This window comes from Lissotriton vulgaris, chromosome 2_1 (assembly GCF_964263255.1).
Source record: "Lissotriton vulgaris chromosome 2_1, aLisVul1.2, whole genome shotgun sequence".
Taxonomy (NCBI): Eukaryota; Metazoa; Chordata; class Amphibia; order Caudata; family Salamandridae; genus Lissotriton; species Lissotriton vulgaris.
This window is the reverse complement of record NC_141687.1, coordinates 2,110,362,542-2,110,377,331: the sequence shown is the minus strand read 5'-3', so window position 1 is coordinate 2,110,377,331 and position 14,790 is coordinate 2,110,362,542. Positions and strand designations below refer to the sequence as shown.

Here is a 14,790-nt window from a genome sequence, read left to right as displayed (position 1 = left end):
GTATTCCTCTTTAGGGCTATAAATGCCTGTAGGCATTTGGCCGGTTGACTCCCTTCTTTGTAATATGGGGTTGAGAGTTTGTATCAGTGCTTTAAATGGGAAACAATAAGCGCAGGTACTCATTAAAGTTAGCTAGAGGTGTAGTGAGGGGCGGGGATAGGGGTGGGTCTAAGTGCAAGACATGACGATACGTAACTTCTATATTAGTTGCAGCACATAACAAAACACATGAGAAATGTGTTTATATAAACAAATCAGGTTAACTCATTACACAAAATGAAAGAGAAATGCGATCATATATAAACATTTCCTTTTTTTGCAATAGTTGCACTTTATAAATGCCATGCTGTTAATTGCTGTTTGGCATAATACTGTATATATTTCAGCAAGTGAGTAGATAATGAAAACAGCCCTACTCCGAACCAAAGCTCTTATGGCACAAAGCAAATGAAGCAATCATCATGACCTCCACCAGAAGATGTATCTTGTCTCTTTCATTGATCTATCCATTCAGCCTTTCATTCTACCATTTATCCGCTGATGTCCACCATTTAACCTTTACATTCTGTTGTCTATTCAGTCTTTAATCCATTATTCAGTTTTTCAACATTCCGTCTGTTCACCTCAAGGACTTCTTTTACCCACAACACCTTCCTATCCAAACCTATCCATCTCCAAACCTATTGATTCATCTTCTCACTCATCCATCTCTTTATCCACCCTTTTGCTCATCTATCAATCCTTTTGCTCATCTATCCATCTACCCTTTCACTCCTTTATTCCATCCAACCTTTCATTCCATCCACCCTTTCACTCAATCCCTCCTTTCACTCATCCATCATCCCTTTCATTCATCTATCCAGTCTTTAACTTATCCACCCATCATCCGTCCTTTTATCCAATATCCAATCTTTCACCCATCTATCCATTCTTTCACTCATCCATCCATCTATTCATCCATCCATACATCCACCCTTGCTCACTCATCCATCCACTTACTCACTCACCAACCAACCCTCCCTACTACGTTATTTATGAATCTTTGTGGCCAAGCAGACATGTGCACATAAAGTGCAACCCATTTTCTTTAAAATACCTCCTGAGAGGGTTTTGATTTTCTCTCTCTCTCTCTCTCTCTCTCAAACATAAGCAGACACACACAGACTTGGGCATGATAAAAGCCATGTTATGCTCTTCACCTACCATGGCTTTATAATTGCCACCAGGGCCGGACTGGCCGTAGCCTGATTGCCACTGTCAGGGTACTATCATGATTCTTGTGTTTGCAGAAATGAACAGGATAGTGTGAATGTGATTGACAGCACAGGGCCTGAACTGACTCTGCTCTGTCAAACACAGCGTGATGGTGAGCACCAGACATTATTCAAAAGAGGCCTACTGAATAGCTCAGCTGGGGCTTAGATCTGCCTGGGCTAAAGAATCGGAGCCTTGGCTGCCAGAGACACATTCCACTCATGCTCACCAGCACTCACAGCCAATGAGCCTACATTTTCATGAGTACCACTACTCTCCTCCGCAGTAGAGAAGGGACCGTACTCAGTACTGCTGAGTACCAACCCATTTAAAGCACTGGTTTGTGTGTTTATTGGGGCGTAGGGGAATGATCTCCTGACCTCACTCTGAGGTTTGTGCTGCTTGTGCCTGGTCTGAGGTCTGCGGTGCCTTCCTCAGGCCTGTGTGCTGATGTCTGGGTTACCGGGGTGGCAGTGTCTCCTCGCTTAACAGCTGATCTTCATGAGGGGCTCTCTGTCTTAAGCCGCACCGGCAGGTCTATTGATGGCAGCCTGTCTGCGCTTTGTGTAGTTTACTTGCTGGCCATTGTTAATTATGGTGGTGAAGTCGACCTTGATGGTACAGGAACCCACATTATGGTTTTGACGGTACATTAGTGCTGAGTTTCTGGGGGCCAGTGAGTGGAGTGGCATCGGCATGCCGTGATGCCTCTCTCTGGCCGGGTGGAGTGTGTTTGGGATGCTGGGGCTGCCTGCTGAGGCTTTAGCTCAAGGTCAGGGTCACACACACCAAACATTTGGATGGCTGAATTACTGCTGGATGCTCTCTAGGGTGATTTGTGTGCTGTGCAAGTTTCCATAACATGACTGGTTATGTTCTGTCTTGTGTGTGGGCTCCATTTATGCCCTTCTTTTGTGATGTTGACTGTTCGCTGCTGGTGTACGGTGTTGCGTGGCTTTCTATGGTTCAGTTTGGATGTAAAGCATTTCTGCCACTTGTTGAGGAGGTGGTCTTCACTGCCTGATTCACTTGTACTCAGGCAGTTGGGGTGACGCTGATGCCACGTTCCTCTTGATTGGCTCTTTCTTGGCCCCTCTTGTTGACGGTGCTTCATTCATTTAATGGGATTTGTGCCTTCAGTTCCTGTGGTTCACAAGGTGGATGGTGGACAGAGTTTTTCACGGTCTCCAGTTTGGTGCGGAGGACAGCATCATATAGGGTGCTGGCAAAATCGTTGGTGTAGGATTTTGTGGCATTGGCAGGGGCTCACACAGAGGGGGCGACTGTGTTGTATGTCGAGGTTTGCATGGCTCAACATATTGCCTTCCTTGCTCTTGTGTCAGCAGTTCTTGTTAATGCTTTCTGTGGTGTCCTCTTCTGTTATAATGAACTGATGGTTCCTCTGGCTGTGGGACTGGTAGGTAGCTCTGGCCATCCCTTCTTTGTTTCTTAGGTTGCTGTGGGGGTACCTGAATCTTCAGTGAATGGTAGGATAGTTTAATCAGCTGTTTGGCATGGACTGGTTGCACTTCTCGTCCTGCTGGTCCCCTCCCAGGGCTTTTTCTCATTCAGTTTTCCATGTGCGGACCCCTACTCAGATTTCTTCTGTATGGTAGGTTTTGCCCTGGTGGGATAGGCGGCAGGATATCCTTCCTGATGCGGGTCGCTTGGGCAGCGTTCCTGGCTTTGGCTGTTCGGGGGGCGCCTGACCAGTGGTTGGTGAAATGTGGCATGGATGTTAGTCTTCACATCTAGTGGGTGTGGTACTCAAATTGGAGCTACCTTCTCATCGACTTACTCTTCCTCCTCCAGTTATGGGGTGCCTCCCTGCTCCAGTTCTGAGGTGGGTCATCCCGTTACTGCTGGTTCAGGTCGATCAGCTGAGTGTATGCTGCCCTTTTCCTGGTCCTGAAGGGATCAGGAGTTTTTTCAGCTGGTTTTGGTTCTGTGGCGCCTCGTCTGATGGGTGGAGTTCATGCACTTCTACTGGCTTTCTTACAGCAGCTACTTCCCCAGGTGTCTCTTGGGGTCTTTGTGGCTTTGATAGTTTTGTAAATTACGTTACTACATGTTCCCATTTGTCCATGTCTTTAGACTCTCCTGGGTTTAGCGGTAGGGTCAAGGCGTTTTTAAGAACCCTGGTTCTGCAGTTCGGACTGTGAGGCGGTCTACTGATTTTTGCCTTGGTGCAGCCTGTTTTGGCATCTCATGGATTTTTGGTTGTTTGCGAGGCAGTTGTTTCTTTGGCCTTAGTCGCCTGTTGGTCCATCAATACCTTCTTGCTCAGGACGTTTGGGATTGTCAGGCCATTCGCCTGTGTGGGGGTGTTTGTTCTCTCAGGAATTTTGTCTTTTGCCTCCGGTGTTTGCCACGGATTGTCAGTTTCCAGTGGAAGGGAAGTGTTGATTTCAAGGTTGGATGGTCTGATGGTCCCTTGGCCTGTGAGGCTAATGTTTGCTCCCTTTGTTTCCTTGCTCATGTGGTGTTTGTTTCGGGTTCGTAGTGGAAAGGCTCTGGTTATTCTGGTGGCTTGAGCATAGCCTGTTCTGTATATTTCCTGTGGTGATGGTGGTTGGTCTGGACTGGAGGTTCCATTGGTTCCATCCTCTCTGTTGTTTCTTAGTCTCCTGGTACCATCTCTGGTGATTCCAAGTTGACGATTGAGTGGGGTGGCTTCATGTTGCAGGGTCTCTTGGCTTCTGTCTTCCTTTCTGTGCTGGTGTCCGGAAGGTGTCTGCCAGGTCTTCTTCTGCTCTGATTTGGATGTTGTTTCAGGCTTGGTGTGATTGCATGTCTGTGGTTCCGATTTCTGTTTTTACGCCTCAGGCGCTGGAATTCCTCGGGATGGGCTTTTTAAGGCTTTCCGGTCCCCTGGATGACGTCTGGTGGTCTGTCTGGGTCGGTTCATTGATTGTTTGAGGGGATGTCTATTCTACATCGATTCTACCCCCACACCCCCGGTGGTGGGAACAACAGAACAGATGGCTGCTGGATATGCAAGGCTGTTAAAAATCTCTATAGTGGGAATAGTGCAGCTATCAACACACATCACTTGACTGATAGTTTGTTTCCTATCCATAGGATATCTCTGTGGCAGCAAAACACGTCAGGTCATGAGAAAGGAGAAGTGGCTTAAGTGAAGCTGAGAGTAAAGAAAAACAGCCTTTTTTCTGGGTTAATACTAGAAAACAGTGTAGTAAAATGCCTGACTGATCAACCACTGAAGCTACCATGTTGAAAGGGTACAAGGTAGATAGGAGACCCGAAGCTCCCCAAGCATTACAGTAAAATGAAAATGTTACTAAAACAAGCATTTGCAAAGGCAATTGCTCTGGCCTTGGCAAGCTGGTGTGATTATCTTTCTTCGCGAAACAAGGAACAGTTCTTTCTTAAGTAGGTAAAACTCCTTAAAAAGTGCTTAAGCAGTTCGCCTGAGATCACGGTTTGTACCTAGAACGAGTTTTCAATCATGTTAATCTTCAATTAAATGATTAGTATTTGTATCAATGTTAAATGCATGGACGATGTTAAAATGTTGAAACTTACTTTTTGCGATACAGATGGTTTGCTGATTCCGCTGTCCCATTCCTCCCCCACCCCCACTCTCTATTGTGTGCCCTGATGAAGGTGCGGCCTTGCGATCTGGCCGAGCACTGAAATGCGCGTTGGCGCTATGAAAGTGTCCTGTATCTTGGCCATCTAGTCTCCAATTTCCATCTTGAGACTTCGTAGGACCTTATATTTATGAATAACATCTGGCAACCATAGGTTGATGTTTATGGATTTGATTTTGAATGTGGGAGTATGTGTGAATATATATATTTTTTTATAGATGACCTGGGAAGAATGTGTGAGTTTGTTGTATGACTGACAGAATGAGTGTTGGGATGCTTAGGAGCGTTCTTGAATTACGATTGAGGACACTATTTTTGTGATGACCCGTTGAATTGTATCATATTTTGTAAAAATGTTAATTGATTTTAGTTTTTTGAAAATAATGCAATAAAATATAAATCTACTTTTTGATAATGAATTGTATCTGAGTCAATCCATGTTGTTCTGGGTCGCAGTGAGCTCACTACTGCTGATTCTATCATAGGACTCTGAATAGAGCTGTGTTTATTCTTGTGAAGGGCTACACTGTTCTTTGTTTCGCATTGACTTTATTTCCCCTGTCTGTCTGCCCTATATCCGAGTTTACAGGGGGCCCCTTTTTGCCCAGTGATTATATTTCTTACATTTTTTATTGCTAGCATATGCCACAAAAATAAAAAGGAAAAAAAGAAAACGCCACCTCATAAATGTGCACCCAGCCAAATGCTTTTCATATATTTAAAAAAAATGAAAATGCGCAGAATCTTAAAAGAACAGTACTGCTGCTTCCTAGCAGCAGCCATCTGTACTCCGAACAGGTACAGAACCCCTTTTTGGTTTTAATGCACACGATCCTAATTGGTGCAAAGGCTTTGGACTACTGCAGCCTGTAGACACAATTTAAGCACACTAGGATGATTAAAAAAGATACAGAAATTAAACAAAAACATTCTCAAAGTATTAGCCTGCCATCCGTGGCACAGAAGTGCACGTGATCAGGTAAAAAGTAATCACTCACATTGAAAGAATTCAGTGGCCAAGGAGGGACTGCCCTACTGCTCTGTGCTGAAAGCCATGGCAGGTTAAAGCAAAATTTGATTGACAGCTGAACAGACGAATAAATAGGACTTTTCCCAAAGCCTCGTTATCTATGCCAATATGGAATTTGTATTTATCTTTTTTATTACACGAGACTGGCTAACTCTAAAGCTGCCTTTAGACCCAATCTAAATAAATGCTAGGACTAGATATTACTCTAACGTTGTTACAGAATATTTAGGGGTTAAAATAACTTCTTTCTGCTACTCCCAATGCAAATGTCTTAATGTTGTCAACACTTCACATAAATATATGGATAGACAATTTTCATTTATTTAAAATCTTGCAGGTTACACGTTTAACAGCCGTGCTCTTGTAGTGCCCTAAAAAATATATCATCGACATATCTGGCCATGCGAGACAGTTTGCCTCACCTGTCGCTCCAAAGAAATCTTGTCACACTCCAGGTCTTGCCGAGCAGCTCTCTCCTGTAGTAACTCATTCCGTGTTTGTTCAATCTGTGATTAAAAAACGTACGTCTGTAAACAACTTGGACAAAATCATTTTACAAAACACTAAATTAAGCCAGAACAATTGCCAGAACAATTCCCAGAGCATTTCACAGCATATGAAACCTATAGAAATACTTCGCAAATGTTGTGATGCTCGTTAGAGATCAAATCACAGAAGCAAACCTTCAGTGGCCGACGACTTCTGAAAATCATTAAGAGGTTTGGTTAAGCTTAGCCCATTGCTACACTCCTCTTCTGAACTAAGTACAGCCACCCTGGTGGAGAATTCAGGAGCCATTAAATACCAGGTAAAGCCAACTGGGGGAAAAATGATTACTTATTACTTTTTACACAGTACCTTTTTGCATGTTGTGCCTGAATCGGGTGAGACATCCTACAGTACTAAATTAAAGCATCGTTACGCATAAGCCACATATTAAAAGATTTGTTCTGTTCTTGGATGGAGCTGAAAGTTTACTAAATTTGCAAAACATAGTTGACAATTCGCAACAGGTGCAAGGCTATACTGCAGTTGCATTAAACGTGAACATTTAGTGAATAAACAGACATAGTTGCAGAGTGATTTTAAAAGAGTAGATTATTTAGTGTAGGTGATCGTTGGACTTCGGGACAAATATCTGCCTTGGGGAAAAAACCCAAAAATGTTCAAAAATAGCCAGGGAAAGCGACCGTTCACCGGTTTCCTTCAGTTGGGAATACTATGCCTTGAAGACGATCCATGCAGGTAAGACCTTGGAGAACATAACTATGCTCTCCAAGCCCGAAACAAAGCACCAAAATACAAACATGCACAAGTCAAACTGAAGCACAAATATCGTATGATAAAATGAAACAAACATAGACATCCTCAAAGTAGCACAGAATATAATAACAATGGGTCCTCAAATAAAGAGATGACTATATGACAGCAGAAGTCTTCAAACTAACTAAATACAGGTGTGTCTCTGTGGGCGGACTCCTAATACGGGGTCATTTTTTCATCAAAATCTAAAATGGAGAGAGAAGCTGACATAGCGGGATCCCCTCCTGCTCTAGCATATGTGTTTCAAGCTCTCATCATTGTGGAAAAAGTGGTGGTCCTAAATCCAACACCAATTTATAAAGATAAAGCATATTTTTTTTAATATAATTTGAGACACCAAAATGAAGACAATCGGATGAGTAAAACTGTAGTTATGGATTTCTGAAGGAAAAATAAGTCTGTGCATTTCAATCGTACAATACAATATTGTTGCAGCCAATGGGGAAATCCACTCACAACAATAGGTCACTTGCAGGTCGAGTTCAGTGTAAACCACTAGGAGGTAAGGTGATACGAGTCCCAGGATCAGGCTCCAACAGTCAGTTGATTATTACCTGGCTCATAGAACCCAGATGCAAAGTAGTCCTGGCTGTCCCTGGTGCTGAAGAAAGGAAGCCACGGGTGCAGGTTTTACAGCTTAAATGGTCGTGTTGAGGAAAGGGGATAACAATCTTGACAATGGGGTCAAAGAGGCATCACATTGAAGATTCTGCCAGGTTCCTTTGAGGCACAGGGTCAAACAAAGGTAGTAGTAGCTGGACTGGCCACAAACAAGCCTTGGCAGAGGCAAGCTCAGAAAACAGTAGCCACATGAAACTTTATGGAGGTCAGGACTACATTTCCCACAATGCACAAGACCATTTATGTTTGGGCAATTCCTTTGGCGGACCCACTGGCCAGTGATGCTTTGGGTCTGGGTGCGGTTCTGCCTGCAGGCAACTAGAACCTCTAGTCCAAGGGAGTTCTGGAGTTGTCTTTGGCTCTTTGTGGGGTTCCTCTATCCTTTGGAACTGGTCTATGCTTCAGGACGAGTCGTAGTTGTGCAGTTGCCACAGGTGCAGTCTTTGGTGCCATTTCTTTGTGCAGGTTCTGAAGTTGCAGACTTGGGTCTATTCTTTGTCCTCTGGTTGCAAATCGATCAGATCTGAGGCTCTCCTGCCATAGGAGCCCCTTAAATCCTAGATTTAAGGGAGTTAGGGATGTGTGAGCTAGTGGCCAATGGGCTACTAGCCCCAGCTGCCTATCTGCCCCTGAGGTGACCACTTCCTGTGGAGTGTGACACCTTTTCTACACAGAAGCCTCTATTCTACTCTTTTAAAAACTGCAGAACCCTTCGTCGGCTGTATAGACCAGGCAGCCCACCTTAGGGGCTTTGGCTAGGCTTCTGGGATATGAACACCTCCTGACTATCTCATTCTCTTGCCTATCCGAGTTACAAATGTGCTTGGGGCAGGAGGGTTGGCTTTTTCCTCCTCTGGGAGGAAGCCTGGTTGCATGTCTGAGGTGGGAGCTTTGAAGCTTACTGCATTGATGTGCCACTTCACTAGCCTTCTTGTCAGGGAGGGAGGCGGCACCTCCCACCTAGGCAAGCCTTTGTTTCTGACTCCTGGAAGAGTTCCCACCTCCTAACAGAGGGTGCGATTCCTATCTTGGTCGCAGCCGCTGCAGGCGGTCAGGGCACAGGAAAGGTTGGGCAACCAGGTGAGCAACATTTATTCACTACATAAATATGCCATGTGCAATAAAAAGGCTAATAAATAAATATGGATGAATACAGAGGGAAATGTTTAAAAAAATGAAATATCATTAGACAGAGAGCCCTAATATTAATGCATAGCCATAAAGTAGAAGCCACTCTGCAATGGTCCTCGGGTTATGTTTGTGTTACACTATGTGCTGGTCATTGCCATGTTTTGCGTTAAATAGGTTGACCCACACTCAGTCATTACTGTGTAAAGGAATATGTGGGAAAATACTTTTTGCCTCCAAAATCTCTATAGTGTCTCTATGGAAGTGTTTGTATAATCAATGCCTAAACATGAATATAATATTTTAATTTGGAAAGCACAGTTGTAGCAGCTAATTCTACTGCAAAAAGAGGTCAGAATATTTATTGTTAGTCCGTTAATACATAAAGTGTTGCTTTCTGAAAAACAATGCAATCTATTGCAGATCAATTTAAAAGTCAATAATAGCAAATACACACAAAATAATTAAAAGAACCAGTCTAGCATTGTTGATGAATTTACACCTCTAATTTTGAGGTTATAGTGATCTCTCACCATATCTACCCTAGTCTAAAATTGCTTTACGTGATCCCACTAGAGTCTGAACATTATCAACGTTTTACCTTTTTTTTTTTTTCACAACCAGTTTATTGATGAAGATGAGCATATGAAATAGAGTGGCAGCCCACAATCAGGACTACACCACCAGACATTACGATACAATCACAGCAGTTAACCAAGTGTCCAAGCAAGAAGATGATGCAATCAAGGATATCAGAAAACAGTTACCCCACCTTCACCTTATACCGCTACCTACCTACCCAACTCCCCGACCCCACCCTGGAACCCACCCGAACCCCATGCATGTGTGCACTAACTGTATCGACGTAAGATTGTGACGTGGGTAATGTGTGTGGACATGGGCTTTGCCAGCCAGTACGGGGCTAAAGGTCTTCTTCTTGCTCCACTGGAGGGTCCAGTGTCAGACCTCTATAGTCTGCCCACCTCTTCCAAATCTTAAAGTGTTTGCGGGGGCATCCTCGCGCCTCAAATATAGGTCTCTCCAGGCCCATACAGAAGTCCATACCAGCCTTCCATGCAGTCAGGGGGGGGGGCCTCACATTCTTCCACGCTCGGGCCAGGTCCCTTTTAGCCACCACCAGCCCCAGTAGGAGCAGGTGCCGCTTATAAATATTGCCACCAACCCCTTCCAGGACGTGCAACAGACCCAGACGGTGAGTACGGGGGAGGGTCCAGCCCAGCACCTCAGACAGACAGCCCCAAACACCCCTCCAGAAGCCAACCAGCCTAGAGCACGACCACATTGTGTGAAGTAGCGTACCCACCTCAGCCCCACACCGCAGACATTCCGGGGACCCAATCAGGCCCGCCTTCCACAGACGCTCTCGGGTATAGTATGCTCTATGGAGAATCTTGAATTGGATGAGTCGGAATCGCATTGCGATAGCCGCCCCCCTCGGGGATTCCAAGGCCTCTCGCCAGTCGTCCTCGTCCAAGGGGCCGAGATCAGCTTCCCAAGTCGTCTTCAGTGAGAGAAGAGTAGGGGAGCAGTGGGTGACCATGGTTTGATAAATGCGCGATACTTTCTTGTCCCCAAGATCGCCCATGAAGACCTTCGCCTCGATCGGGCTAAATTCAGGGAGTGAGTCAAGGTTGGCAATGCTGGGCGTCAGTGCATGTCGGAACTGCAGGTACCGGAAAAATTGAGATTGGGGCATATCAAATTCGGCACTGAGGGTCTGAAAGGATTTGAGCGACGTACCAGACATCACGTGGCCTAACTGCGAGATACCTATTGCATCCCAGCCATCGAAGCCTGACAATTTAGAGAGTTCAGGTAGCATGCCGTTCCGCCATAAAGGTGTTTCTGCGGTTAGTCGGCCCCACCAGCCCACGCGACGCAAGGCCTGTCGCCATATAGCAAACACAAGTTTAGTAACCCTTGGCAGCGAGTTACGCAGTCGGGGTGAGTATAGGATGGTATGGAGCGAGTTATCACCCATCAAAGCACGTTCTAGGGCATAGGCCGGGTCCCCACCGTCACAGTACCACCATTCGTTCAGAATAAGGAGATGAGCGGCCTGGTAATACGACTGCAGATCCGAGGTGGCCAGGCCTCCACAGTAGGTGGACAAAAAGCATGTGCGCAGTGCCACCCGGGCAGAGCCTCCCGTCCAGAGAAAGCGGCCCAGCACTGAGTTAACCTGTTTAAACCACCGAGGTGGGATAGGATACGGATGGTTTTGCAACTGGTAGAGTAGGCGCGGGAGCGCAACCATCTTGAAAATGGCAGAACGGCCAAAGATTGTCAGGGGCATTCGAGACCAAGTTTTGACGTCCGTCTGAACTCGTTCCCAGACGGGCTGCAGGTTACGGTCCCAGGCAGTGTCAGCCGAGTCTGAGAGAAACACCCCAAGGTATTTCAGCCCATTCGGGGCCATCCGTAATCCTGAAGCCCAGGGGTCTGTCACCGGGTCTCCTGATAGCACCCACAGGGTGGACTTGTGGAGGTTGAGATACAAGCCCGAGGCCTCTCCAAACTGGTGCATGATCTCCAAGACACGTGGACCCGAGCGTTGCAAATCAGTAAGGAAAAAGAGGACATCATCCGCGTACAACGCGATCTTGTCCGACAGGGTAGCATTCCATACAAAGCCCCGTATCTGTGCATCCTGGCGCACTCTTGCCGCCAGGGGCTCCATGGCCAGTGCAAAAAGATAGGGGGAGAGCGGGCAGCCCTGCCTGGTCCCTCGGCCTATGCGGAATGTCTCTGACACCGCCCCGGCGACCCACACCGAGGCTGTAACATCAGTGTAGAGGAGCTTTATATAGGATAGGAAGACCGGGCCTAAGTTGAGCCAAGATAGTAAGGTAAATAGGTACGACCAGCCAACCGAGTCGAAGGCCTTGTTGATATCGGCCAGCAACAACGCCGCCTGGTCCCCCAGGGCTCCAACAGCGTCGATCGCCGCCTGTGCGCGTCTGATATTGTGTCGCGTCGCCCTTTGGGGCATAAAGCCTGCCTGGTCCGAATGGACTAAAGCAGTAATGTGTGGAGCCAGACGGTTCGCCAGAGCCTTGGCCAGTATCTTAGCCTCAGTATTAATTAAGGAGATGGGCCTGTACGAATCATGGCTATCTGGGGGCCTGCCAGGCTTCTGAAAGACCACTATTTCTGCATGGCGCCAGTCTGGTGGCAGCAGACCCCGAGTACGGGCCGCTTCCAGCGCTCGGCGGTAGTGCGGTCCCAACTGCACATGGAATTTTTTAAAAAACTCACACGGGTAGCCGTTTGGTCCAGGGGCCTTACCGGCGTTGAGTTGCCCCAATGCGTCTCCCAGTTCCTCCGCCGTGAGGGGTGCATCCAGGGCCTCCCTGGTCTCGTCCGACACCGGCACCGGCGGGAACTCCGCGAAGAAGCGGGCCAAGTCGCCCTCAGGTAATTGGTCGCGTGGGGCATACTGGTCTGTAAAGTACGTGGCGAAGCTTGCCGCCAATTCGTTTGGGTCGGTTAGAACGTCTCCGTTGTCGTTCGTGAGACCCGGTAGTACGAGGGGCTGGAAGTTGTGCTGGCACAATCTATGGAGCATGGAACACGACTTGTCCCCCCATTGATACACCCTACTTCTGGTGGCGAGCCACGCCTGTTTGGCCTCATCTAGCAATAGGGACGCGTACGATTGCTGTGCCTGCAGGAGCAGCCGCAGATCCACCCCATCACCACCAGTACTGTGTTCTTGTTCGAGGGTCGCTACTCGGGCAGCTGCCTCCGCAGTATGTTCTCGTCGCCGCCGACGGGCCGCCGAGCACCATGCAATATCGACTCCCCGTATGGTAGGTTTCATAGCCTCCCACACCACACCTACGTCGGCACCCTCCACCAGGTTCTCCCGCCAATAATGGTCTATGGTTTCTCGTAAGTGCTTAGTGTACGCCGGTTTCAGGAGATGCCACGAGGACATCCTCCATCTAAACGGCTGCCGTTTCTGAAGGAGATCTATTTTAACCGAAACTGGGGAGTGGTCGGACAGGCCCCTCGGCAAGATGTCTGCACCCTTCACCCTACACAAGTATTCTCCAGGTAGAAACATATAATCCAACCGCGAGAACGAGCCATGTACTGCTGAGACATACGTATAGTCTCGGGTTACAGGGTGCATATGTCGCCAAGCATCCACCCAGCCTAGCCCCTCACTCATGGCATGCAATCTGGTGGGCGGAAGGGAGGGGGGGGTGGTGTCGGTCACCTCCTGGCGTCTCCGGCGATCCACACTCACGTCCATCACGTCATTCCAATCACCCCCAATCACTGCCAGTGAACCAGAGACATCTTCCCACACCGCAAACAGCCGCTCTGCCAGGGCCCACTGCAGGGGAGGGGGGGCGTACACACTCCCAAACACCACGGGCTCCGTGCCCACCATGCCCTTAACAAACAGGTAGCGACCCTGAGGATCCACCCACTGCTTCTCGTGCACATACGCCACCCTGCGGTGTATCAATATGGCCACACCCCTGGATCCTCTGGAGAACCCCGCGTGGAAAACCTGCTGATATCCAAATCTCTGTAGGCCCAGTGCCTTCGTGCCCATCATGTGAGTTTCTTGAAGCAGTAATACATCTGCCGCTTCCCTTTTCCCCCATCGCAACACCGCCCCCCGTTTAATCTTGTCTAACAATCCCCTGACATTCCACGTAACCACCCGCATAAAGTCCACAGGGAGTCGATCGGTCGATTCAGCCATAGTCAATCGGAGTCCACCATAAAAGCCCCCTAGGCCCGCACCACCCGCCACACACCCCACAAAGCATCATCTTGGTACACACATGCAGTACACTAACTACCCCAAGAAAAACTATCAACCCCCTCGTCCCGTGATCTGCAACAGTTCCCTTCCCCAACTCAGCAGTCGCATCCCCGACCGCCCGTATCCCGCCTCCCCCCACCCTATACCTCAATGAACCATGAAGTACCTGTCGCGGCATGGGTAGTCTCGAGCCCAAAACCGAGGGCCCGGGCCCACCCATACCAATGGATCCCAACATCCCAAACAGAAAAACCGTAAACACACCCCCCTCCCCTCGACGTCCCACTCACAACTAGGAGAGTGGTAGCCCTTATATCGTAGTCCCCAAGTCCCAAACCCCACCAAAAACTTTCCCCCCCAATTAGGAGATCAAAACAGTACTATCTCAGAGCTGCAGAGTGGTCAGTCATTCACAGGTCTCAAGCGACTCAGCGCACCCAGCCCGGAGTCACAGCATTGCTAGCAAAAAAAATTGGAGTCGAGGCTCCGGAGACTTCAGTGATCTGTTCCCGACTGCTCCGAGTCTTCTGTTCTACCAGTGTCTTGTGAGCCATCCACCGAGGCCGCACGCCTGCGTGATTTAGAGCGTTTGGGCCGCCCACTCTTTGTCGTTTGGTCTCTCTGCGCCCGCGGTGAACCCTCAAGGGTGCCTGGATGAAGTCCTGGCTGAGGATTCGGTCTGACCCGTACTGTTTCATCCGTCCACTTGAAAAGGTCTTCCGGGGTATCAAAAAACAGTGTCCGTGACTGGAATATCACCCTCAGGCGCGCCGGGTACAACAGGGAGTATTGTAGCTTAAGACCTCTCAGCTTAGCCTTAGCCGCCACGAAAGAATGGCGCTGTTGCTGCACGAGTCTAGTATAGTCAGGGAAAATCATGATCTTTTGATTTTCAAACAGGAGGGTTTCCTTGGTTCTGGCTTCCCTCAGTATAGCGTCCCTGTCGTGGTAATTTAACAGCCTAGCGATCACTGCCCTAGGCCGCTCGCCCTCAGGCGGCCTTTGCGTCAGGG

The 14,790-nt window shown here is 47.9% G+C and overlaps 1 protein-coding gene across 2 annotated transcripts in view; it reads right to left on the bottom strand.

Moving 5' to 3' along the window:
* The window catches only part of CGNL1 (cingulin like 1), a 579,392-nt gene that overhangs the window by 80,463 nt on the left and 484,139 nt on the right, over positions 1–14,790 (bottom strand). For both annotated transcript variants that reach the window (XM_086958373.1, XM_086958374.1), the window contains exon 15: positions 6,321–6,404. In XM_086958373.1, coding sequence (XP_086814499.1) covers positions 6,321–6,404 — 84 coding nt within the window. The remainder of the gene's footprint in view (positions 1–6,320; positions 6,405–14,790) is intronic.